The 27467-nt window shown below is 35.2% G+C and overlaps 1 protein-coding gene across 14 annotated transcripts in view; it reads left to right on the top strand.

The window, feature by feature from the left end:
• Window positions 1-27467, top strand: part of LOC7480791 (putative dynamin-related protein 4A) — an 84891-nt gene that overhangs the window by 9614 nt on the left and 47810 nt on the right. For 2 of the 14 annotated variants that reach the window (XM_052451122.1, XM_052451118.1), the window contains exon 2: window positions 11937-12312. The exons of 6 other annotated variants lie outside the window; for them this stretch is intronic. In XM_052451122.1, coding sequence (XP_052307082.1) covers window positions 11937-12312 — 376 coding nt within the window. Of the gene's footprint in view, window positions 1-10433; window positions 11884-11936; window positions 12313-27467 lie in introns of those variants that run through there. 6 more of the 14 variants (XM_052451120.1, XM_052451127.1, XM_052451125.1 and 3 more) reach the window with 6 other exon arrangements.

Below are 27467 nucleotides of genomic sequence, written 5' to 3'. Positions count from 1 at the left end.
TGGTTATTAAAGCCAAAATGCATGATAAAACATTTTTTTTTTGAAGTTTTCTTTGTTGTATGAAAATAGAATGAGTTTTTTAGCTTTGAGAGATTTGGCCGTATGCATGAAAACAAAAACATGTTGTAATGGGTGACCTACCCAGGTGGACGAATGGCCTTATTGTAATGGGTGACCTACCCAGATAAAAACATGGAGAATGGTCGAGTTGTAATGGGTGACCTACCCAAAAATCAATAAGGAAGAGTGGTCGTGTTGTAATGGGTGACCTACCCAAGTGGAGGGATGGTCGTGTTGTAATGGGTGACCTACCTAGATAAACAAACATGGAGAATGATCGAGTTGTAATGGGTGACCTACCCAAAAATGGATAATAGGAAGAGTGATCGTGTTGTAATGGGTGACCTACCCAGGTGGAGGAATGGTCGAATTGTAATGGGTGACCTACCCAGATAAAAAAAACATGGAGAACGGTCAAGTTGTAATGGGTGACCTACCCAGAAATGGAAAAAAGGAAGAGTGGTCGTGTTGTAATGGGTGACCTACCCAGGTGGAGGAATGGTCTCATTGTAATGGGTGACCTACCCAGATAAAAAAACATGGAGAATGGTCGAGTTGTAATGGGTGACCTACCCAAAAATGAAAAAAAGGAAGAGTGGTCGTGTTGTAATGGGTGACCTACCCAGGTAGAGGAATGGTCTCATTGTAATGGGTGACCTACCCAGATAAAAAAACATGGAGAATGGTCGAGTTGTAATGGGTGACCTACCCAAAATAAGGATGGTGAGGGCTCAAAGGCGCACTCGAAAAGAGGTAGGGTTAGAAAACGCACTACCTAAGAAACGGTGGCTCAAAGACGCACTCGAAAGAAGGTAGGTTTAGAAAACGCACTACCTGAGATGTGAGGGCACAAAGGCGCACTCGAAATGAGGTGAGGGCTTAACTCAAAAGGAGGTAGGGTTAGAAAACGCACTACCTAAGGGATGGTGGCTCAAAAGCGCACTCAAAAGGAGGTAGGGTTAGAAAACGCACTACCTGAGAAGTGAGGGCACAAAGGCGCACTCAAAAGGAAATGAGGGGAAATGAGGTGAGGGCACAAAGGCGCACTCGAAATGAGGTGAGGGCACAAAGGCGCACTCAAAATGAGGTAGGGTTAGAAAACGCACTACCTAAAAGTTGATGATGAAACACAGATCTAACAATGTTGAAAGCAATGCATTATGATCAATATGCATGTATACTTACCTGAGAGATATAGGTCCCCATTTCTTCATGGTGTCTTTCTTTTCTCAAAAGTTAGAGTGTTGGTAGTGAACTTCGATGGTTTTTTCGCTCTCGCTTACTCGAGTCATCTCTTGTGATCTTGACCTCTGGGAAGAGCTTGATATCATCATACTTCTTTGTCCTCCACCCTTTATCTCAAGGGTTGCCAATTTTGCCCGACATTTTTCTTAGAAAGGGAATCATGAAGCCAGCCCTACCAAGAGTTTTTGATTGCCCCCCAGCTTGATCATGCCCCCAAGTGTTCAATTCGGGTTCAGGGATGAGGTTATATGAAGGAAGGTTTGACAAGGAGTTGTTTTTATACAGAAATTTTGGAATTTCAAAGCTATTCCAAACACAAAAATTATTTTGACATCGATTCAAAGCAAACTTATTCTGAAGAAATTCAAGTGATTCCTATAGAGGGGTTTTCAGAAGTGATGAAAACTTTTTGTTTTGATTTTGGTGAAAAAATGAAATGACATCTGGTTGGTAAAAAGGTTTAAATTTCAATTTGAGGGTTATTGAGAACCGATTTTCAAAGCATTTATTTTATTTGCATGAATAATGACTTGGTTTGTATGAGAAAGCACTGCCTACCGATCCAGATTGCTTGCCTTTGATCAGAAAGGGCTTGATTAGGCACGTAATATAGGCTTGGGTTGTTGGTTATGAAGAATAGGATATTTGCAAGCTCAAAAGGTATTTAAGGGATTTCAAAACTAAGGATCACTTGTGCTTGTTTCTTGACCTTTTGTCATTTGAATTTCTTTCCAAAATGATCTATCGTGCCCCCTAGTGTTGGGCTTGGGCTCTTTCTCTTTGTTTTTGTTTTCTTCATTTGATTTTGAGCATCATTGCATTGGTTTTTTTTTTTTTTTTGCTCAAAATTTTTGGATCCTTTGGATTTTTCTTCATGCCCCCTAGCTTTGTTCGGGCACTTTTGATGATTGAGAAATTTCTTTTATGCCCCCCAGTATTGTTTGGGCACTTTCAATCGTTGAGGTTTTTTCTATGTTCTCGCACTTGCCCCCCAGTGTGGGGTGTGATCCTAGTCAAGGTTATTTCCAAAAAACATTACCAGGCTCAAAAGGGGACTGCAAAGGATATATTTCAGCCTTGTGAAAGGATTATCAAAGATGGCCTTTCTTCATCTCAAATGCATGCATTTAGGATCGGTAAGCTTGCTTTCATGCGAGTATGCAAAATGATTTCTCATTATTCATTCAAATAAAACTCAACTTTGGAGTCACTTCATGGTGTTTTTTTGTTTTTTTCAGGTTTTCTCGGAGTATGGTTACCTTTCTAAGGAATCACCTGAATTTCCAGAACTCGTTTGTTTTGGACAAACACCAACATGATTTCTGTTTTTGTACTAAACTTTGAATTCCTAAAAAATCATTGTGAACATGTAAGATCATGCATAGTTTGGGAAGAAAAGGAAACCACATCCGTGATTTCGTGAATAAAGACTATGCTCAGTGTGTTATTTGCATGAAATAACAACAAAAATAAAGACATGTCATGAACACAGAAAAACACATGATCTTATTAACAAGAAAGGCTCATTTGACATAGAAAGTCTTATGGAATTTTGAGCCAAATTACCAACAAGACTGAAACAAGTTGAAACAGAAAAATCAAGAAGTTTTGCAGGCATGATCGAACAGAGGTAGTTATGTTTTGGCAGAACAAGAACAGGCTCCATTCTTCGACGGTGGTGCAATTCCCTTTAAATACTGGATTGTGTTGAGGCTCCATGTTTGCCCCCAATTTCTTCAGGCTGAGTCGTTGTTGGGGTTTGAACGAAGATGATAGGTTAGTTGGAAGAAACTTCCCCAGAGTTGTTTTTTCAGTATTTGCTCGAGTAAGCTAGAGGCGAGTCACACTTGTCTTGAGAAACTCCAACTTTTCTTGAAAATGGGTGTCACGGTGAGCGCGCTCTTCATCTTCCATGTTTCTCGCTCGAAGTCAGGTGTTGTAGACTCTTTGGGGACCTATATGTCAAGCTGATGCATGTATGTATGTTATTTACAATGAATGGATGCATGTGTACGATGCAAATGTATGTACATGCGTATTAGGGAGTTCATACTCTAAAGATAGGTTTGGGCCATTACATGATGGGTGGCTTTCTACCTGGTCTTGAAAAGGATCTCTTGCTGTCCCAGTGATCACCCTCATGAAGGCAATATAGGGGCTCAGTAGGTAATGGGATGGCATATGCACCAATCATTACCAGTCTAAGCACTCAACGAAGAGTTGGGGTTTACACAAACTTAAACCTTGACTAAAAGTCGTAAGGTAAGCTGCTAGTCCCCCACATAACCTAAAGTTTTTCTTAATATAAATTCTCATAAAATGTGAATGACGCATGAAACAATTTTATACAATGCTTGAATAAATATATACAAATTTAAAGCGTATGAGCAAATGAGGAAATGAAAATTAACAATAACACAAAACCAAACAATAAAGCATGAAAATCAGACAAAAACAAAGCTTAGTCCACAAGGTCCCCAGTGGAGTCGCCATTCTGTCGTACGTGTGCGGCGTCGCGGCGATCGTCCTCCACACTCCATGGATGTGTGGATCTGGAAAAATATGGGGAGACAAGGAATTCGTTGTCTCTTAGCAGTGAAAAATGGTGTGGGAGTCGCCACCTAGTATTATGGTCACTAGGAACCCTAACTGGTCTCAGAGATCAGGTTGGTCGTGTTTTCTACTTGTTGGTCCTGTCTATCTAAGATTCAAGAAAAGCCCTCCTCAGTAAGGAGGTTCTTATCTTAATGAGGTAAAACTTAACCGTTCTATCGTCAAATAAAAAAAACTACCTTTTTAATATCGAGAGTACGTTTTACGTATAAATTCGTAATGCGGATATTAAAAGAAAAACAAAATAATTTTTTTTTGGAATTTTTGAAATATTGGCCAAGTTCTCATGACTTTAATAAACTGGTTATTAAAGCCAAAATGCATGATAAAACATTTTTTTTTTGAAGTTTTCTTTGTTGTATGAAAATAGAATATGAGTTTTTTAGCTTTGAGAGATTTGGCCGTATGCATGAAAACAAAAACATGTTTTTTTTTTTTTAATGTTTTGACGAAAATCAGGTATTTTAATACCGAATGTGTATTTTTACGATGTAAAAATACAAACCAATATTAAGCAAAATTTAGTAAAAAAATACGCGGAAGAGTTACAAATTTTTGAAAATATTTTTTTTGGACCGGGCTGGACCCGTCCCACTCATTTTGGACTGGGCCGGACTTGTCCGGCCTAGTGAACAGTGGAGCACTCTCCACTGTTCGCATGCTACGTGAACAGTGGAGAGTGAATTAATTCACTCTCCACTGTTCACGCAGAACAATGGAGACAGTGCAGCGAGGAAGAAGAAGAAGAGGAAGAAGAAGAAGAAGGAAGGGGGGCGGACCTGCGGTGGCTTCGAGGCTGTGCTGCTGGAGGTTGCTGACCGGATAACGGCTTGGACGGTGGTCGGCTTTTCTTCTTCTTCTCTGCGTTTTTTTTCTTCTGCTCTGTTCTCCTCTGTTTCGGTTTTTTTCAGTGTTTCTTCTTCTGTTCACTGTGCAGGGGCTGTTATCAATGACGGGGAGGATGGTGGCTCTGGGGTGGCGCTGGTGGTAGCTATGCTGACAGCAACCGGTAGTTCTTCCTCCTTTCTCTCCTTCTTTGTTTTCACTTCCAAGACTTGGCAATGGCGTTGGTGGTGCTGCTGCTGCTCTTCTTGTCCGTGTAGAGGCGCATGCTTCTTTTTCTTGTTCACGGGTGTTACAGCAAGGAGAGGAAGGTGGTGAGAGGCTGGCGGTGGCGCTGCTCCAAACGGTGGAGAGAGAGGAGCAGCTGCTGGGAACCCAAAAATCCTCCCCTGTTTCTGCTTCTTTCCCGCTTGCTTCCCTCTTTTCTCAAACAAATCTCCCCTCTGTTTTCTGTTCTGCTTTCTGCCCAAAATCGTCCCCCTCGGTTTGTTTTCCTTCTCTATTCGGTCCCGTTTCTTCCCTCTCTGTCACTGCTCAGCTCCTCTCTTCTTCCCCCCTTCTTTTCCCCTTTTTTTTTTTTCTGTTTTGCCCGAGCTTCACTCCCCTCAAAACAAACTCTCCCCCTCCTCTCTTATCTTTCTCTCTGCCCCTCTCTAATCGTCCTTCCTTGGTGCTGTTCTCTCCCCTGTATTTATAGGCAGCCGGGGGAGAGGTTCACCATACCCTGTCCAAGTGCAGGGCATGGTGGCGTGGGAGTTGCAGGGTATGGTTGTGTAGGTGTGGGTATGGGTTATGCGGGATTTTTGGGCAAGTGGGGTGGAGAGAGAGAAGGGAAGAATAGCGGGAAAAGTTTCAAAAATCCTCTTCTCCCCTGTCTCTGCATTTGCAGGGGAGAAAAAGCTGCACAGTGCCGTTCAAAACGACACCGTGCAGTTTTTTTTTTTTTTTTAGAAAAGGAAAAAAGATTTGGGGGTGACCCAAAAATGGGTTATGACAGTTGCCCCCCTCTTTACAATGCTTACGGAGCAAAGACTTTGCATAGTAAGCTTGTAAAGAAAATAAAAGGGAATAAAATGATCTGATTTATCTTGGGCAACCTGCCCACACACGCTCACAGTAGTTTATTTTCAGGGGCGACCTGCCCACACACTCACACTGGTCTATTTTCATGGGCGACCTGCCCACACACACTCACACTGGTCTATTTTCATGGGCGACCTGCCCAATTACTCAAAGTGATCTATTTTCAGGGGCGACCAACCCACACACTCACACTCACCCTGGTCTATTTTCATGGGCGACCTGCCCAAGTAGAAAAAAGGAAGAGTGGTCTTATTGTAATGGGTGACCTACCCAGGTGAAGGAATGGTCTTATTGTAATGGGTGACCTACCCAAAAATGGAAAAAAGGTAGAGTGGTCGAGTTGTAATGGGTGACCTACCCAGGTGGACGAATGGCCTTATTGTAATGGGTGACCTACCCAGATAAAAACATGGAGAATGGTCGAGTTGTAATGGGTGACCTACCCAAAAATGAATAAGGAAGAGTGGTCGTGTTGTAATGGGTGACCTACCCAAGTGGAGGGATGGTCGTGTTGTAATGGGTGACCTACCTAGATAAACAAACATGGAGAATGATCGAGTTGTAATGGGTGACCTACCCAAAAATGGACAATAGGAAGAGTGATCGTGTTGTAATGGGTGACCTACCCAGGTGGAGGAATGGTCGAATTGTAATGGGTGACCTACCCAGATAAAAAAAACATGGAGAATGGTCAAGTTGTAATGGGTGACCTACCCAGAAATGGAAAAAAGGAAGAGTGGTCGTGTTGTAATGGGTGACCTACCCAGGTGGAGGAATGGTCTCATTGTAATGGGTGACCTACCCAGATAAAAAAACATGGAGAATGGTCGAGTTGTAATGGGTGACCTACCCAAAAATGAAAAAAAGGAAGAGTGGTCGTGTTGTAATGGGTGACCTACCAAGGTGGAGGAATGGTCTCATTGTAATGGGTGACCTACCCAGATAAAAAAACATGGAGAATGATCGAGTTGTAATGGGTGACCTACCCAAAATAAGGATGGTGAGGGCTCAAAGGCGCACTCGAAAAGAGGTAGGGTTAGAAAACGCACTACCTAAGAAACGGTGGCTCAAAGACGCACTCGAAAGAAGGTAGGTTTAGAAAACGCACTACCTGAGATGTGAGGGCACAAAGGCGCACTCGAAATGAGATGAGGGCTTAACTCAAAAGGAGGTAGGGTTAGAAAACGCACTACCTGAGAAGTGAGGGCACAAAGGCGCACTCAGAGGGGAAATGAGGTGAGGGCACAAAGGCGCACTCGAAATGAGGTGAGGGCACAAAGGCGCACTCAAAATGAGCCCATTATGAGATATGACCCTGTCTATGAATAATATTTTGAATTACATGGATGAATGGTTGGCAGTCACTCTACAATCACCCGAAAATTCTTTCAGAAAAAGTACAAGGTTTATCAATACTGATGATGTGTGTTTGAAATGAGGAAAAATCATCTTTACTATCCCTTCACTTTCTAAAAAATATATATCCACTGTGGTCCCCATTTAAGCCTAAATTAGTCTTTTTTCATAAAAATGCTAACTAGGATCACACCCTACACTTGGGGTAAAAGAAAATGTGAGCAAAATGCCAGCACACACACATGGATCTATGAAAGTCAGAACCTAATACAAGGGGGCATCATCATAAAAGAGAAGGGCAAAAAAAGAAAAGAAAAAATATATATAAGAAAAGAAGGAAAGGAAGAAGTAAAGGAAAAGAAAAGAAAAGAAAATGATGGTTTGATGATGGTCTAAGATTAAGGTAAAGATCCTGAAGTAGGACTCTTCATTAAGAAAGAGAGTCTATCCAAACAAAGTCTATAAAACTATTTCACAAAGAAAAAGAAACAGGAGAAAAGTGATCCTTTAACTCCCAAACACCTTTTGAGCCTAAAATAAGCATCCATTTCATTATTAACCCATAATCATAGCCTACGTTACGTGCCTTTAGAAGTCCTTTTTAATCAAACTCACACAACCTGGGTTGATAAACGACGATCTTATTGTTCACATGATGTGATAAATGAGTAGCGACCCACTTTTTTATCCGTGCAAAGAAAAATTCTAGCATTCTATACAGATTTTTCAAGTAGATACTTGAAACCATTTTGAAAAAAACTAAAGCAGAAGGTCACCTCTGGTAGAAGCCTGACCTAAAGACAACTCATGTTCTGAAATTCGATGAAATCCTCAAGGAAATTGCTTAAAGAACTGTTTTGATGCATACATTGAAATTTTCTGTTCTCATAAACAAAACCAAGTCTTTTAAAGATTTTCTTCTTGAAAATTTTTTGTGTTGAAACAAAACTGAAAAACCCTTAAAATAAAAAAGACAATTAAAACATCAACAAAGAGCATTATAGGAAGCAGTGTCGAAACACATACTCAATGGGATAAGAAAGGGCCTCACAAGAAACAAAAGTTGGAGACTTCTTCCCAAGAATATGATAGGTAAGAAAGGCAGCACAATAAACAGATCCTGACTCAACCATATAATTTCTAACACATGAACAAGCTCACAACAAAAAGAGTTCATAGGAAACCAAGAGAAAGGCTGGGACCAATATTTCCAAACCAGGTAAGAATGCATGCATTTTACCCCAAAGCATTGCATATATGTTTTTGAATTTTTTAGGAAAATTCTCATTGGAATTCAGTAAGATTTTGATGAATCAGAGTTGACAAAGAAAGAATCTTTGATCTATGATAACAAGGAATCTAAGTCCAAACCCTACAATAAGGAAATTTCAGTATAACCCTATAATCAGGAAATACCAAGAAATTCAACTCTGCAATAAAAAAGAAAAAGAGAGAAGAACCCTACTATTAGAAAATTATTAAGACAATAAGAAGATCAGCCATGTCATCATCGTATGTTCTATTAAGACTAGATATTAATTAGAGTCATAGACTGATATATATTATGTTCTTTTTTTTATGAAAGAAAGCAGTTTTTCATAAACTGAGGTATAAGGGATACCTTGAAATATTATATAGGTGCTTGTTAGATGACATTACACTAAATTGTCTCGCATGAGAATTCCATATAAAGAAATCACTTGTGTCTATGGAAAGGCTCACGTAAGAATTCTGTAAATCATCTTTAGACTTCAGATCACTAAGCTATCTTATATAGAGAATATTATACTTTAATCCTGACTACGTGTTTTCTAAATAAAGGGTAACAAATGGAAAGATATTGAATATAACATGAACTATATATAGGTGTTTAGTGATTAAAAGAGGATTCATCACCTTAGTTGAATTAAAAAAAAATTTATTTGTTCTCAAATCGTATTGATTGTGAAATTCTTACGCAAGGTGAAATGAAATTTGAAAAGAATTTAAAAATTTTATTCAAATAATCAATGACTATAGTGTTAAGAACTAATATGATTTGATAAAGCAAACACACTGCATGCTATAATATCTAAATTAGAATATTCTTGATGAATGAATAATAATTACACTTAGAAACTAGTCAATGGAAGGCTACATTAACCATATTCTAATATTTGGAGGATCATGACATGTTGCTGGACATTATACTTGATCTTCAAATATAAATCAATTAGTTTTTAAATTGATAATAAATTAATTTATTTAATTTATTTAGTAATTCTATTTCATGAGGATTATCATTTATATTTAAGCCAACTTGTTAGGAACTTAATGGGTCACACATATTAAAAATCCTTGGTCAAAATTTAAACTTAGATGAGTAATCAAGTGTGACTTGATTGTAAATAATTTTTAAGAATCGAGGACTAAAATGTAATTAATACAAGGAGTTACAATTCTAAACCTAAAAAAATCAAGTGGTGATTTGATAAAATAAATTTCTAAAATTATTCTCAAAAATATAAAATTATGCCTAATTTTTAGTTTTCTCGATCCTGTATTCTTGTCAATTTGGTTTTCTCTTGTGTCCTCGTCATAGTATCATTTTGCTTTCTGCTTGATAAGTTTAAAATGAGCTCTCAATCATTAAGGGTATATTTGGGATAGTGATAGCGGTTGTGGTTTAAAGTGTTTTTTATTTAAAAATGAATCAAAATGATATTTTTTTTTAAAAAAAAATTATTTTTGAAATCAGCACATCAAAACGATTTAAAAATATAAGAAAATATTATTTTTTAGCAAAAAAAAAAAAAAAAAGAATTTTAAGGGAATGCCCCCTAAGTTTGTTTAATTTTTTAGAAATTGGACTAAAGCTATTTCGGACATAACTTCCAAGAGCAGGAGAGCCATCCATGCAATGGTACTGATTTCAAGCATGGATCGAGTGACTTCATGCTTAAGGACCCAACCTCCAACAAGGAAACCTCTTTGAACTGTGCCAGAAAAGAACTAGGTAGGTATTACTTCTGATTTTACAAACCAGAAAAGAACACGCAAGGCCACTCATTTAAAAGGAACCAACCTAGTACTCTTTAAAAATACCATGAAAAGGATCATCTCCTTCCTCGTTAAGCTTCCCAAACGATTGTCCTTTTTGGAAAAAGAAAGTCGATCTGCAGTCGTCGCAAAAAGAAAGATTCCCGCGTCCACACTATTTCACATCCCACCTGGCTCACTTTAAATGCTCACCTTGCCCTCTTCATTTGAAGCATAACAAATTAAAAAATAGCAAGCAATTATTTGAAGTTTCTCTCTGTCAACAAAATGGGTTTAGTGCTTAGGCATTGTGGTTCAGTGAGTGAAGAAATGTCGAATAGCTCGGAAAACGAAGTGGAATCACTTCCACAGAGCATTGAAGAAAAGCATCAGGAACTGGGAGTCAGCCATGTCCCCATTGTATCATCATTCAATGAACGTATTCGACCTCTACTTGATGCAGTTGACAAGCTGAGGCATCTCCAGGTCATGAAAGAAGGCATACAACTCCCCACCATTGTTGTTGTTGGTGATCAATCTTCAGGGAAATCTAGTGTTCTTGAATCACTAGCTGGTATCAGCCTCCCTCGTGGCCAGGGCATCTGCACCAGAGTACCTCTCATAATGAGGTTGCAACATCACACAGCTCCAGAACCAGAGCTTTCCTTGGAGTTCAATGGCAAAACAGTACCTACCAGTGAAGCCAAAATCGCCAATGCCATAAGTCTTGCCACTGATGAGATTGCAGGCAATGCTAAGGGCATATCAAACACGCCATTGACTTTGGTAGTGAAAAAGAATGGCGTTCCGGACCTTACAATGGTTGATCTCCCTGGAATCACTAGAGTTCCTGTCCACGGTCAGCCTGAAAACATCTATGAGCAGATAGCGGATATCATTATGGAGTACATAAGGCCTGAAGAGAGTATTATCCTTAATGTTTTGTCTGCAACTGTTGATTTTACCACTTGTGAATCTATTAGGATGTCACAGAAAGTGGATAAGAATGGTGAGAGGACTCTCGCCGTGGTAACCAAAGCAGACAGAGCTCCAGAAGGACTGCTTGAGAAGGTTACGGCCGATGATGTGAATATAGGTCTCGGTTATGTCTGTGTGAGAAATCGTATTGGTGATGAATCTTACAAGGAAGCACGCAAGGAAGAAGCTGACTTGTTTGAAAATCATCCTCTTCTATCCAAGATTGATAAATCCATGGTGGGCATCCCAGTTTTGGCTCAAAAACTGGTTCAAATTCAAGCAACTATTATAGCAAGATGCTTGCCAGAGATAGTGAGGAAGATTAATGAAAAGCTGAATGCAAGTATCTCGGAACTGAACAGGATGCCTAAGACTTTGTCCTCGGTTGGTGAAGCCCTCACAACTTTCATGAGCATTGTTGGATCCGCCAAAGAGTCGCTAAACAAGATCATTGTGAGAGGAGAGTATGATGAGTATCTAGAAGATAAAAATATGCATTGCACTGCCAGATTGGTTGAAATGCTCAACCAATACTCAGGTGAACTTCATAATTGCTCTGAAAATGACCTTACAGGGAACTTTCTGATGGATGAGATTCAGGTTTTGGAGGAAGCCAAAGGGATTGAATTGCCAAATTTCCTTCCCCGCACCACCTTCCTTTCTATCCTGCAGAAAAAGGTTGAAAAGGTATCGCACATACCAGTTAGCCTTTGTTGAGAAAGTATGGACTTACATTGAAGGTGTGGTCATATCTGTTTTGATGCATCACTCGGAAAACTACCACCAGCTTCAGCTATCCACTCGACGAGCAGGCCATAATCTCATAGCAAGAATGAAAGAGCATTCTAGAAATTGGGTCACAGAGATTGTTCAAATGGAAAAACTGACAGATTATACAAGCAATCCTGAATACATGAATGACTGGAACAAGCTCATGGCTCAACAGCATGATTTCACGCGTGATGTCCTGGAAAATGGGTACGTTGCTACATTCAAGATTGAAGGTTTGGGAGTGGTTCCAATTGCAGGTCTCAGGGGGTATGAGCAGCATGTTTTGCTTCAAGCTTTCGACTTGAAAATGAGAATGACTGCTTACTGGAAAATTGTTTTGAGGAGGTTGGTTGATTTTATGGCTCTGCATTTGCAGTTCTGTGCTCGAAATCTTGTGAACAAGGAGATGGAAGAGGAGATCGTCCAGGAGCTTGTCGGTAGACATGATGGTGCGATAGAAAGAATGTTAGAGGAATCTCCAGCGGTAGCTGCTAAGCGTGAGAAGCTGAATGCGAGCATCAAGTTGTTGAGGGAGTCCAACAATGTCCTGGGAAACATCATGGACAAAATTGCTTCAAATGTCTAGTTTGAGACTGTCTATCTATCTATACTTATGTATGCCCGTTTGGCTTTTCTTTTCTTGTTTCTAAGATTGATGGCATGAAGGAGTTTGTGTTAATCTATCTTGTTTTCCCTATGTTATAATATTAGTACGAAGATGTTTGCTATTATGATTCGGTTTGCTAAATTCCCAGCAGCTATCTTTCACTAGTTCCGGTGTCCGTGCCACCCTCCTTGCCGGATCAAAAATCAATTCAATTACATTGAAAGCGTGATTAATGTGTTCAATAAAATTTATTTCCCACTATATGCATTAATAAATATGAAAAAAAATTAACGATAAACAAAGATTGAACTTGGATGCCAAGTGATTGATATACATGAAAAAATCAAGCAACATCAACATGATATGTTATTTAACATTTTTATTTAATTATGTGTCAATATATTTGAAAAGAAAAAATTGAATCTAAACAAAATAATTTGTTAACATAGTTTTTTTTGTTTTTTTTATTTATCTATAAAGATAAATAAAGACTGAATTGGGATGCTATATACATAAAGAAATATGATCTTGCCACACGACATGCTATTTAACATCTTTATTTAATTATGTGTCATTATGTTTGATAAAAGAAAAACAAAAAAATCGACTTCAAACAAAATAACTTGTTAGCATACATATATAGTTCTTTTGTTTTTGTTTTATTATCTAACATCGTCCTATGTGTGGTCCCTTGCATGACCTGGGTTACAAATTCAACTATGTTAGAGTTGGCTCGGTATGGTCCCTTCAACCAAGCATGTCCAAATGTGACTTGGTTGCCATGTTGGAAATCCAATCTAGCTTCAAAAGTTTTTTCTAGTCATTGTTATTTTAACTTTTCTCTAACCTGATTAGGCTAAAATATAAATCAACAAAATATTTATAGAGTGAAACGAAAATATGATGCCATATGGATTGACCCTAGTCAACCTACTAAATTCATGACTCAATCATGGACACAACCACAATGAGTTAACCTAGTTTGGTCATCTATCTGTTTCAGTTCTATTCCCTTAATTTACCCCTTGTTGTGCCTTTTTTAGGATTGGGTGGGATGAAATATGGGACTAAATTGAAGGTCTATCAAACAATGAGGGACTAAATTGAAGAGATATCAAATTTTAGAGACCAAATAAAAACATTAAAGAGTTATCAAAGAATCAGGGATTAAATATAAAAAATTGTCTGGTCACAGACTAAATTAAAAAAATAGTTGGCAGATGCAAGCATGTAAAGAAACCTGTCATAGCTAAGCAATGCATATTGCTTCCTCTGACCTCCTATGGTGGCTTTCATTGATGGATGTCAATTGTTTATGAATTTACATTGACAACAAGCTAATCTAACTAAATCCATATATTATAAATAAGTAACACAATTTTCTTTTAATATCACACATATACTCTAATTCACATTATACTAGCAAAATCAATTAAATTCTTGTAAAGTAATTTAACCCATTTCTAATCATTATTGTCATAACACACATGTTAATTTCATACAAATTCTAAACAATTTATTTCTTGATAATTCAAGGTTTTTTTTTTTTAATCTCACTTAAACCCTTGTTGGTTTATAATTTAATCATACCAACTAATTTAACCTTTCAAGTCAAAATATTTCCAAGCTTGTATGTAAAATTTCCCTATTCTTTTCCATTTTAAACTAACTCCTATTTAATACATTCTTACCTTCATAATAAAATTATTAGACCCTTTTTATGTCATCTAGCATTTTAATCCCTTTCCAAATTCATCATCTTACATGCTAACAAATTTGATTGGTATAATCAACACTAATAAAACTCTAACCTTCCTATGTACAACTTCAGCATCACATTTCAACCATGTAACAATCCATACCCACACATAATTTCCTAACATTTCCATATATCACTCCTATTAAATATTACAATAAACCAACATGAGTTCAAACATAAAAATACTTAATCTATCACTATTAAAGCTTTTCTATTTATTTAAATTACTTGTAACATTACAAGTATTTAACTTAAAGTCCATATTCTTGCCAAGTTCACAAGTTAACAACTTTACCTAGACTTTAAAACATTTGTTTTTTCTTTTGTAACACATGCAAGCTCCTAATACATAACCTTCACGAAATATAATTTTTCTCGTGTAATTTTATTAATTTATTTATAATTTCACATCATTTAAGTAAAATAATTCATCCTCTAATTTCTTTTCCCATGGCCGAACCTTAGGCCCTTCTTTTTTACATGATTTAACTCAATTTCCTTCATGAAATTATACATGGAAGAATAATGTGAACAACCTGGAAGAAGGGTACAAGGGTAAAAAAGTAAACTACTGTAACCTCCAAACACATACCTCTCAAGTTATCGGTTTTTTGCCTAGAATCAAACCAATCAAGCAAATAACCAGAACTACTATCGAAGACAAAACACTAGAAACACCTTAGAACAACTACCACCTCTACCAATCCATTTGAAAGATTTATGATACGATATGGGTAACGAAAAAATAATCAGATTCGGATTCTGACGTAAAATGCGCAACTATCCAGTTTTACGGCAATAGTCATAATTCTCAATCCGACCGTTGGATTGGGTGGAAAATTTATGTGGAGTCTCCTAACATGATTTCCTACCTTGGGTTAAACTTTCAGGTCAATCGCAGTTCGGAAAGACATTGTAATACAGGTTCACAAAGGCTGTATGAATTTTGTTATTTACTTTCTTTTGACTTGTGGACTTTCTATTTGGCAAGGATCCTTTTCCTACAAGGATGTGGGAGCTTGTTTTGGGAATTTTCTAGTTCCACAAGGATTTTTAATGAGCTGCAATATAATCTCCAAGTGTGGCAAGGATTCCTTAATGTTTTAGAATTCTTTTCTTATAAGAATTCCTTATCCATCCTAGCTACACAAGGAAAGAAGGGCTAGTGGTATTTAATGACAAATCAATTATTTTTATTATTTTCTTTCATGTTTGGGCTTAATTAGAACTTTGTTTTGAGATAGGATCCAAGGCTTGTTTGAATCAGGTTATGGGCTTTTCAGTTTAGGGTTTTTGGGTCAGTTTTGTATGTGCGTTAGTTTAGCCCACAAGGATAGATCCATTAGGGTTACTTTTAAGAACTATTTAAACACATGTAACCTCAATTTCGGTAGCCTTTGATGATTATTACTTCTGAATTTTTTTAGTTTTAACGTGTGAGAGTGATTCTTGCATTTTTCAGTTCTTGAACAAACTGAATCTGACTTATCAAAGATTAACTGGCTTCGTGGTGTCATCCTACTCATTCCAATAGTGTTGGTGCCTTGGGGCAGGTTTCCATTGTGTCACACTCCTATCAGACTTATTTCAGCTTTCCAGGATCAGATCTCAATCTTGATTGTGGGTTGCGTGACCACGTGATCACGAGGTTCGCATCAATTTGTATGTTAAATTGTTAAGTATTGGGCATATAGCTCCTTCTTGTACAACCAATGCACCCATCATTTCCCATCTGGTATAAGCCAGATCTAACTTGTGAATACCATGCTGGCAATCTCGTCTATAGTATTAAAACTTGCTACGCCTTTAAGAAAAAGTTGTAGGAGCTTATTAAAATAGGATAGGTAACTTTTGAGGATTCAATGTTGATTATCTATCAAGTGAAAATGGAATAGCAAACTAAGGAAGAAAAGTTGAGACCCTACCAAGAATATTTATCCAAACTAATAGAAGAGTTTGAAGAGATAGAGTTCACCCATCTAGAAAGGGAAGGGAACCATTTTGCAGATGTTTTGGTCACACTGCCTTTTATGGGAAAAATTGATTTTAGATATAAGGTACAACCGCTACACATTGATATAAAAAATTTCTCAGCTCAATGTTGCTCAGTTGGATGAGAGATAGATGGAAACCTTTCATACTACAATACCAAGAATCTTATGCAAAACCAAAAATATCCCGTGGGAGCCTTCAAAACAAATAGGAAAACCTTGAGAAGATTACAATGGATTTCTACTTAGACGGATATATTTTGTATAAAAAATCATTCAACGAAACCTTGCTAAGATGTTTAAATGAGGCTAACAAGAAGTCCACGAAGGGTTCTACTTAACTCATACTAATGGGCACATGATGACAAGGAAAATACATACGGTTGGTTATTTTTGGATGACATTAGAAAGAGACTGCATTAATTATTTTAGAAAATATCATAAGTGTCAGGTGTATAGTGATAAGATCAATGCACCTCAGATTCCTTTATTTAATATAACATCTCTATGGCAATTTGTAATATGGGGAATTGATTTGACAGGGCATATTAACCTAAAAGCCACCAATGGGTATAAATTCATCCTCGTGGCTATTGACTACTTCACAAAATGGGTAAAAGCCAATTTATATTCTCATGTAACATAAAAAGTGGTGAAACGTTTTATAGAAAACGACTTAATTTGCCGATATGGTCTACCAAGAAAGATAGTGACTGACAATGCTTAGAACTTCAACGACAAGATGATAGTAGTGTTTTGTGCTAAATGGAAAATCAAGCATTCCAATTCCTCATCGTACAGACCAAAGATGAACAACGTTATAGAAGCTGCCAACAAGAATGTCATGAAGATTATTTACAAAATGGTGATCACTTATAAAAATTAGCATGAGATGTTGTCATTTGCTCTTCACGCATATCACAATGCAGTCAGAACTTCAATGGGCGCTACCCCATATTCCTTGATATATGGAATAGAGGCGGTGATGCCTTTGGAAGTAGAAATACACTTTTTGAGAGTATTGATAGATTCTAAGTTAGAAGAAGCAGAGTGGGCTAAAATAAGATATGAATAGCTAAATCTAATCAGTGAGAAAATGATAGCTACAATTTGTCATCACCAACTTTACCAAAAAAGGATGGCAAAAGAATATGACAAGAAGGTTAAACCTTAAATGTTTCAGAAAGGAGATTTGCTACTAAAAGAATACTATCTTTACCAGGAGAGGATTAGAGCAAATGGATGCCAAACTATAAGGGTCCTTATATAGTGAAGAGGGCTTTCTCAAGAGGCACTTTAAGGTCGTCTAGAATGGATGGAGAAGATCTAGCTAGATTGGTGAATTTCAATTTTATAAAGAGATATTTGTATAATATATTCATTTCCTCCTAAATCAATAATAATAAAGTTTGGTCATGAGTTTTTCATGTAAAGAACCTTTTCATTTTTAAATTGCATGATCTCATAATATTTGAAATCCTTTTTCCTAAAAGAAAGATCTTAAAAGAATTGGTTTTGTGCATAAGTACGAGAATTGGATCATAAAAGCATTCAAGATAAGTTTTTAAGCAATTCTCGATTAAAAGGTGACCAAACAAAACAAACTAAAGCCCACTATGAGATATAACCCTGTCTATGAATAGTATTTTGAATTGCATGGATGAATGGTTGGTAGTCACTCTACAATCACCAGAAAATTCTTTTAGAAAAAGGACAAGGTTTATCAATACTAACGATGTGTATTTGAAATGAGAAAATATCATCTTTGTTATCCCCTCACTTTCTAAAAAATATGTATCCCATGTGGTCCCCATTTAAGCCTAAATAAATCTGTTTTCACAAAAACCCTGACTAGGATCACACCCTACACTAGGGGCAAAAGAAAATGTGAGCAAAATTTCAGAATACACGCATGGATCTATGAAAGTCTGAACATAACACTAGGGGGCATCATCATAAAAGAGAAGGGCAAGAAGATGGAAACAAAAAATATATATAAGAAAAGAAGGAAAGGAAGAAGTAAAGGAAAGGAAAAGAAAAGAAAATGATGGTTTGATAATGCTCCAAGACTAAGGTAAAGATTCCAAAGTAGGACTCTTCATTAAGAAAGAGAGTTTATCCAAACAAAGTCCATAAGACTGTTTCACAAATAAAAATAGACAGAAGAAAAGTGATCTTAAGTCTTTTAACTTTCAAACACCTTTTAACCTTAAAAAAACATCCATTTCATTTTTAACTTATAACCATAGCCTACGTTAATTAAGCTCACACAACCTGGGTTGATAAATGACTATCATATTGTTCACATGACGTGATAAATGAGTAGCGACCCGTTTTTTTATCTATGCAAGGAAAAATTCTATTCTACACAGATTTTTCAAGTAGATACTTGAAACCTTTTCGAGAAAACTAAAGCAGCTCTTTCATGTGTTCACACGTAAAAACTTCAAAAGGATTCTTATCAAAAGGTTTAAAACCTTTTTCTTAAGATCAAAAGGTCAGAAACACTTCACCTTGGCCTCTAAGTTTATTACAAAACAACCTAAATCCAAAATCATTGATCCAAGGGTGAAACCAGCCTAGTTTTGGTTTGTTAGAACCCTAACAAACTCATCTAGAAGCTCTGAATCCGCCTATAAAATAAGAGGTAATTAGAGGAGGAAATGGGAGAAATAAAGGAGAGAGATTAAAGGAAAATAAATTTTTATTAAGGTTCAAGTGAATCAATCAAGTTCATGATCTCAGGAAAAGAATTCAACTTGCTTTTGCTGAGTTTAGAGAAAAGAAAGAAGAAAGCAGTATAAAAAATTCTTTCATATTTGAATATTTCAAACTTAGAAGGTATATTCTTGCAGGCCTTGAAAATGGAGTACATGAGGCTTGCTGGATTGATTTTTATTGTTTAAATGCAATGTTTTGAATGTGTTGATATGTTGATGATTGCTTTAATATGTTATGTTTGTATCTAAATGTGATTTAGAATTTTCCAAATATGTTAGCAAGGTTATGATGTTCTTCTATTAGTTCTTACATGTTTCTCGGTTGCTGGGTTTTATTTGGTTCTGGATGAGTGTTTTAGAAGACATTTTGAATTCAAATTGCATAAAAATATAGGTTGTTTTAGGTTGATAATTTTGAAACTTGGATTTTTTTACATGTTTATAATGATTTGTTGTTTTTATTAGTTTTTTCTTATTAAAGTATGTTTGGTTATGGTAATGTGGGTTGCTGAGCCTAAAAGAGTTTAGTTTGGAAGCTTAAAACGTGTTTTCCAGGTTTAGCAGCATGTTGGGTTTTCTGGGCAGTTTTGGGTTCATGTTCATCCGATGAACATTGTTTTAGGTGCTAGTTTTAAGTCTTTTTTTTTATTATTATTCTTGTTTCTATAAGTTCACATATCATTATTAGTAAATAATCTAGGGCTTTTAGTCCTTGATAACATGTTTTTATGGATTTTAATCTTAGGGTTTGATTTTAAATCAAATCCTAATTTTAATAAAATCATGATGTTTGAGAATAATTGAAGCAAACTGACATTTGATTCTCGATTTATGCTTGGTTGCGATTAAAACCTTTCCTTTTATTGCTTGAAATCTGACCTGGTTTGATGTTCATGTTGCTAGGTTTATGTTTGAGTGTTCTTGGTGTTCATTCTTTTTGTGTTTGACTCGTTTTTCTTAAGAAAATTTTAAAGTTTTTATGTTTTTCTTATGTTGAATTTGTTTCAATTTTTTTGGGTCTTTATTTTTGTTTTTTTTGGTCAACCTGATAAGGTTAAAACCGATTAAGTCCTTAAACCCTGTTTGGTTTGCTATTTTTTTTGTTAAGGTTTTTTTTGTTTAAAAATGTGTTTGGCAAACACCCTTTACGCTTGTTTTGGGTAGTTTTATTTCAAGGAAAATTGCTTTTTTTGGGCCAAATATGGCCTTACAAAAAAAAATGAAAAAATGTATTTTTGTGTGTTGCATATGACCAAGTTTTTTAAAAATACAAAAATCATATTTAGTTTAAATAATAAAAGACATTGTATGTTTTAAATATCAGGAGTTAACCAGAAAATTTTTAGAATTATTCTAAATGTTCACCAATTTTAATTGGAAGTATTTTTCACCACAGCACACGAGTTGTGGAAAACTCTTCCGCCTTTTAAGATAGGTGAACCCTGTCAGGGCACCTACATGGATCCTTTCCATAAGAATTATGGCAAACACCCTTTACTCTTGTTTTGGATAGTTTTATTTCAAGGAAAATTGTTTTTTTTCCAGATATGGCCTTAAAAAAATACAAAACAAATAAATAAAAATGTATTTTTGCATGTTGCAAATGATCAAGTTTCTTAAAAATAAAAAAAATCATATCTAGTTTAAAAAATAAAAGACATTTTATGTTTTAAATATCAGGAGTTTATTGGAATGTTTTCAAAATTATTCTAAATATTCATCGATTTTAATTGGAAGTATTTTTCACCACAACACACGAGTTGTGGAAAACCCTTCCGCTTTCTAGAATAGATGAACCCTGTCAGGGCACCTATATGGATCCTTTCCATAAGAATTTGTTTGGGCACACTAGCCCATAATGAATTTGAAAAGCTAGATTTATTCACAGGAATGAATCTTTACCTTGAGCCATAGATTGACTACCAGTTAGAAACTCATCAAAACCGTTAAACCATATTCAGACCACACAAAATAGCTTATCTTAGGTAGGGTGTGCTGGGGGTGCTAATATCTTTCCTAGATACAATCAATCCCTTACCCTTGGAATCTATGATAAAACCAGTATACCTGGGTTTTCTAACGACCTTGAACCAAACAACTAGGTGGTGACTCTCACAACCTCTCGTTGTTGTGCCTCTATATGCGACATAATGACGATTCCACTGGGGACAATATTAATATTTTATGTATTTTAATGATAACAATTCAATGAAAATGGACTAATGATATGCTTGAATGAGATTAAGTTTAAACAGGTGTATATGAAGATCACATCAACAAGCATAAGTAATTGAATTAAGAAATTCATCAACAAGTCCAAGATGCAAAGAAAGTGGAGACTTATTTCTTAAGGATTCATTTTAATGCTTATTATTAAATCTTTATATCTTACTCAATAACAAATTAAAATGAACTCACATATATTCAATTGTATGCATAAATAAGATTGATATACATTTAATCAGTTCAAGTTTCACCATGTTTGAAATTGCCAAAATAGGTTTTAAATTGAACTAATCGACCACTTTCCATAATGAATACTTGAGAATTTTATAGAGTAACAGCCGGACCTAACTTGCCATATATTGTCCGCTTTGGGCCTTAACGCCGTCATGGTTGTATTCCTGGTGACGCGAGCCCACATCTGAGCCTGACGCCCCAAAACGCGTGGGACAAGTTGCAACCAGCACTCTTAATAAAGCCAGCCACCAATCCCTCACCCACCGATATGAGATATGAAAATCCAGCCCACTTAAGGAGCTCGACGCCCCCGTCGGCACAACCGGACAACCAGTGAGGTTTGGCTCTGATACCAAAAGTAACAGCCCGACCCAACTTGCCATATATTGTCCGTTTTGGGCCTTAACGCCGTCACGGTTTTGTTCCTGGTGACGCGAGCCCACATCTGAGCCTGACGCCCGAAAACACGTGTGACAAGTTACAACCAACACTCTTAATAAGGCCAGCTACCAATCCCTCACTCGCCGATGTGGGATATGAAAATCCAGCTGAAATTTTATTCCTCAAATTTCGAGGATGAAATTTTTATTAGGAGGGGAGAATGTAAATCCCAGAAAAAATAAAATAAAAAAATAAAAAAATAAAGGTTGCTTAAATTGAAAACTAACTACATGAGAAATAAAAGTGAAGAAATTCATGCGTATGGTTAAATAAAAGACAGGAATTCAGAAATTTTTTAATATAATTTCTGGGCGAAATAATTCGAGACATTTTAATAAGCCCGGTAATGTTGAGGGTTGGATTTAATTGAAGAGAATAATACACTTAAAGGAAATGGGGCCTAAATGCAAATAAAGGAAATTTTGGAGTATAAATACTCTCTCCTCACCAAAAATATGCAGGAACAAAAAATAAGGAGTTTTATACCCATTCTTGCAAAATCAAGAGAGAAACACTAAAATTTCAAGAACCCATCCAAGATTAAGGGTTTATAGAAGGGATAAACACTTGTGAGAAAGGGATTAATAAGAAATTGAACAAGAAGAAAAGAAAGGAGGGAGTTGAAAATCTTCAACTAGTTGAAGATCAAAATCTTAATTCATACCGGGTAAGGTGTTCTAAACATGATCTTAAAAAATCATTTCAAATTCGATAATGAATTGATGCCTTGATATTGAACTTACTCGTAGGACATATATATATATATATATATATATATATATATATATATATATATATATTGTGTGTGGATTGTATGAGGTGTTGAATTATGATGATTGATATAAGGTCCGGAATTATGGAACCTTGTGATGATGGGTTGATTGAGTAAATTGATAGTAGTCGATAACTTGGGATGTCCTAAATACAAACGAAATTCTGCCAAATTTTTGGTAGATTTAAAAAAAAACTACCCTCAAACTAAGAGAATATGTTGGGATCTTTTAACATTGATCAAGTCGTATAGTCGGGTCTGTTACATGTAGGAACCGGTCAATCAAATGATATGGTGCCAGTCGATCGCTTTAGCCATTAGAGGCATTCTAATAGCTATAAACAACTAGTTTCTTTTAGAAACGTATATAAAGCTCTCTTTTATACAAAATTAAAGAGAGATTTTGAACTTACATGATATAAAAGCTATTCCAAAATAAAAATCAACTAGAAATCATCAATCATAACATACGATAAGTTATGCTTTATTAATCTTTATATTCTAGCACAAGAGTATAAAATCTCACATTCATTACACTTACACATCTTCAATCATTCTAAGTGTTATTGAGTGAGCTATAAAGATTATAATTTTCAATTGTATAATCTACTATTTGAAAGAGTGAATCTTGTTGTAAATAAATCATAATTGTAAACACTTAAGAGTTTGGATAAACTCTTGATATTGGTAAGGTATTGTCACCAAGAGAAAAATCTTGAAGAGGGAGCATCTTCAAGTGATGTAATTGCTTGGTGTGGATTCATCAAGGGCATTGTATATTTTACTTGGATTAGTAAAATAATACAATACCTAAGTACAGTTGATACTTGGGTTGTGGATGTAGGCTTGTTGAACCATGTTAAAAACCGAGTTTACAATCTCTCTTCTCTTATCTCTTTACTTTAAGCACTTTAATTATATTATTGGTTATTATGTTATATGTGCTCAATATGTTTATTTGCATTATTTGATATAATTAATGCAACACCTAATTCAACCCTTAGATGTTATTGTTGCCTTAATTCTAAAACAACAATTGGTATCAAAACTTAATTCTCATATATATATATAAGTTTGCTTCGACTTGAGTAGAATAACAACCACTAACTATAATGTTCAAAATGAAGGAGCATCTACCTCTAGGCCACTCTTCTTTGATGACAATGATTATGTCTATTAGGATGATTATATATCTTAAATCTATTGATTATGATTTATAGCTATCTATTGAAAATGGACCTTACAAGCTTACTTGAATTAAAAATGATATGACAATTTCTAAACCTAGAAGTCCGTATACCAATGGTGATAAGAAGTTGTTTTCTATGGATGCTAAAGCTATGAACACCTTGTATTGTGCTTTAAGTAGAAGTGAGTTTAATAGAATATCTTGTAAAAACACTAGGGATGTATGACATGTTTTAGAAGTAACTCATAAAAGTATTAATCAAGTTAAAGAATTCAAAATTGATATGCTTGTACATCAATATGAGTTATTCAAATGCTTCCAAATGAATCTATAACTAGTAGATTTACCATAATGACAACTATCACTAATAGTTTGGATGTTCTTGGTAGGACTTATACTAATGCTAATATTGTGAGCAAAGTTCTTAGGTCCTTGCCAAAGTCTTAGGACGCAAAGGTGATGGCAATCTAAAAAGTTAAAGATCTCACCAAACTTCCATTAGAAGACCTCATCGGTTCACTAATGACTTATGAAATAACCATGGAAAAGCAAGAACTAGAAGAAAAGCCAAAGAAAAATTTGGCATTCAAAATCGTACACCATGTTGATGATGATGATGATGATGATGAAGTAGAGGAGCACATTGCACTTATAACAAGACAATTTTAAAATTTCCTAAGAAAAAAGCAAGGGAATAAAAAATTCTTAAACCTCAAGGAGGATGAAAAAAAAAATCTAGTAAGGAGTCACTTAAATGCTATAAATGCAACAAGACATGACTTATTAAGGTTGATTACCCTTTCTTTTAAAACAAGAAGAAGAATTGTCATCACAAACGAGCAATGAAAGTAACATGAGTGATGACTTAGACTCTAGCTCAAGTGATGATAAAGATCATGTTACAAACATATGTTTTATGGCAATTGAAATTGATAATGAGGTATTCTCTTTGAATGATCAATCCAAACTCTCTTATGATGAACTACATGATGCCTTTGAATCATTGTATGATAAATTTAAAAAGCTAGGTCATAAATATAGTTCATTGAAAAAGAGTCATGCATGTCTACTTGTTGAAAAATATGCATTAGAAAAGCAAGCACGCATTGTTATTGATAGTGACAAGGTTAAACAACTTGAAGAGGAAAATAAGGCTTTAAAATAAAACCTGGACAAGTTGAATACCACACTAGCAAAGTTCACTCAAGGTTCTAAGATTTTAAATACCATGCTTATTAATCAAAGATGTGCCTTTAACAAAAAAAAGTCTAGGTTATCAACTCAAAAGGAACCAAAAATATTTTAAGAACTACTTTGTTAAAGCCAAAAAAATCATATGATCCAAACCAAATATGTTATTATAGTAGAAGTATTGGTCATTTGATTTACATGTGTCCTATGAAGAAGGACAAAGTTGATAACATGACTTGGGTTCCAAAATGAACCACCACTAACAAAAAAAAAAGACTTATGAAGGTATAGGTGCCAAAAACCTCATCTTGATTTTATGTGTGTAGGAATCAAGGGAATATGGAGAATTGTTCTTGGATAGTGCTTGCTCAAGATATATGACTGAAGATGATTCATTGTTTTCAAGCATAAGCAAGATCAATGGTGGAAAAATCACATTTGGAGACAACTTAAAAGGAAAGGTCATTGGAGTTGGCAATATTAGAGGTAAATCTTCTCCCTCAATAGAAAAAGTGTTTCTTATGAATAATCTAAAACATAATTTGCTAAGTATTAGTCAATTGTGTGATAAAATCATGTTTGATCATGCATTGAGAGTTTGAATAAACTCTTGGTATTGGTGAGGTATTGTCACCAAGAGAAAAATCTTGAAGAGGGAACATCTTCAAGTGGTGTAATTGCTTGGTGTGGATTCATGAATTTCATTGTATTTTTCACTTGGTTTAGTAAAAGAGTACAATACTCAAGTATGGTTGGTTCTTGAGTTATGGATGTAGGCTAGTCGAACCATGTTAAAAACCGAGTTTGCAATCTTTATTTCCTTATCTCTTTACTTTAAGCACTTCAATTATATTATTTGTTATTGTGTTATATGTGCTTAATATGTTTATTTGTATTATTTGACATAATTAGTGCAACACCTAATTCACCCCCCTTGGTGTTATTGTTGGGTTAATCCTAAAACAACACAACAACCAAACGCTACTTAAATATTCATGGTCGATGCTCTATTAAAACTGAATATTAATTGGAGCCATTAAGATTGATTCATATTATGTTCTTTTCTTTATGAAAGAAAGCAGTTATTTATAAGCTAAAGTATAAGGAATACCTCAAAATAATATGTAAGTGCTTGTTAGATGACATTTATACTAAATTATCCTACATGAGAATTTTATATAGAGAAATCACTTGTATTTAAGGAAAGGCTTACATGAGAATTCTGTAAATCATTTTTAGACTTGAAATCACTTAGTTATCTTATATAGAGAATACTATACTTTGATCCTGACTACATGTTTTCTAAATAAAGGGTAACAAATGGGAAGATATTGAATATAACATGAATTATATATAGGTGTTTAGTGATTAAAAGAGGACTCATCATTTTAGTTGAATTAGAAAAAAAAATATTTTATTTGTTCTTAAATAGTATTGATTGTGAAATTCTTAGGCAAGGTGAAATGAGATTTGAAAAGAGTTTCAAAATTTTATTCAAAAAATCAATGACTATGGTGTTAGGAATAAATATGATTTGATAGAGCAAACACACTAAATAATATCTAAATTAGAACATTCTTTATGAAAGGATAATAATTACACTGAAAAACTAGTCAACAAAAGGTTACATTAAACCATATATGACTTTAGTAATATTTGAAGGATCATGACACGTTGTTGGACAGTAGACTTGATCTTTAAATATAAATTAATTAATTATTAAAATGATAATCAATTAAATTATTTAATTTATTTAGTAATTCTATTTTCATGTGGATTATGATTTATATTTAAACCAACTTGTTAGAAACCTAATGGGCCATACATATTAAAAACCCTTAGTTAAAATTTAAACTTAAATGATTAATAAGTGTGACTTGATTATAAATAATTTTTAAGAATTGAGGATTAGAATGTAATTAATAAAAGAGATTACATACAATTTTATACTTAAGTTGTGATTTGATTAAATAAATTTTTAAAATTATCTGAAAGAATATATGTGATGTTATTTTGAAGAAAAGGTGATATTTTTACTATTTATATAGTTATTAAAATTTTTCTATAAATATAATATTATGTGTAATTTTTGGTTTTTTCTCTTGTTTCCTCGTCATAGTATCATTTTGTTTTCTACTTGGTAAGTTTAAATTGACCTATTTCGGTCAAAACTTCCAAGAGAAGGAGAGCCATGAATGCGTAAGGACCCAACCAGGAAAAGAACACGCAAGGCCACTCATTCCAAAGGAACCAACCTAGTACTCTTTCAAAAACCATGAAAAGGGTCATCTCCTTCCTCGTTAAGCTTCCCAAACGATTGTCCTTTCGGAAAAAGAAAGTCAATTTTTAGTCGTCGCAAAAAGAAAGATT

This window comes from Populus trichocarpa, chromosome 3, assembly GCF_000002775.5.
Source record: "Populus trichocarpa isolate Nisqually-1 chromosome 3, P.trichocarpa_v4.1, whole genome shotgun sequence".
Lineage (NCBI taxonomy): Eukaryota > Viridiplantae > Streptophyta > Magnoliopsida > Malpighiales > Salicaceae > Populus > Populus trichocarpa.
This window is presented reverse-complemented; position numbering and strand designations above follow the sequence as displayed.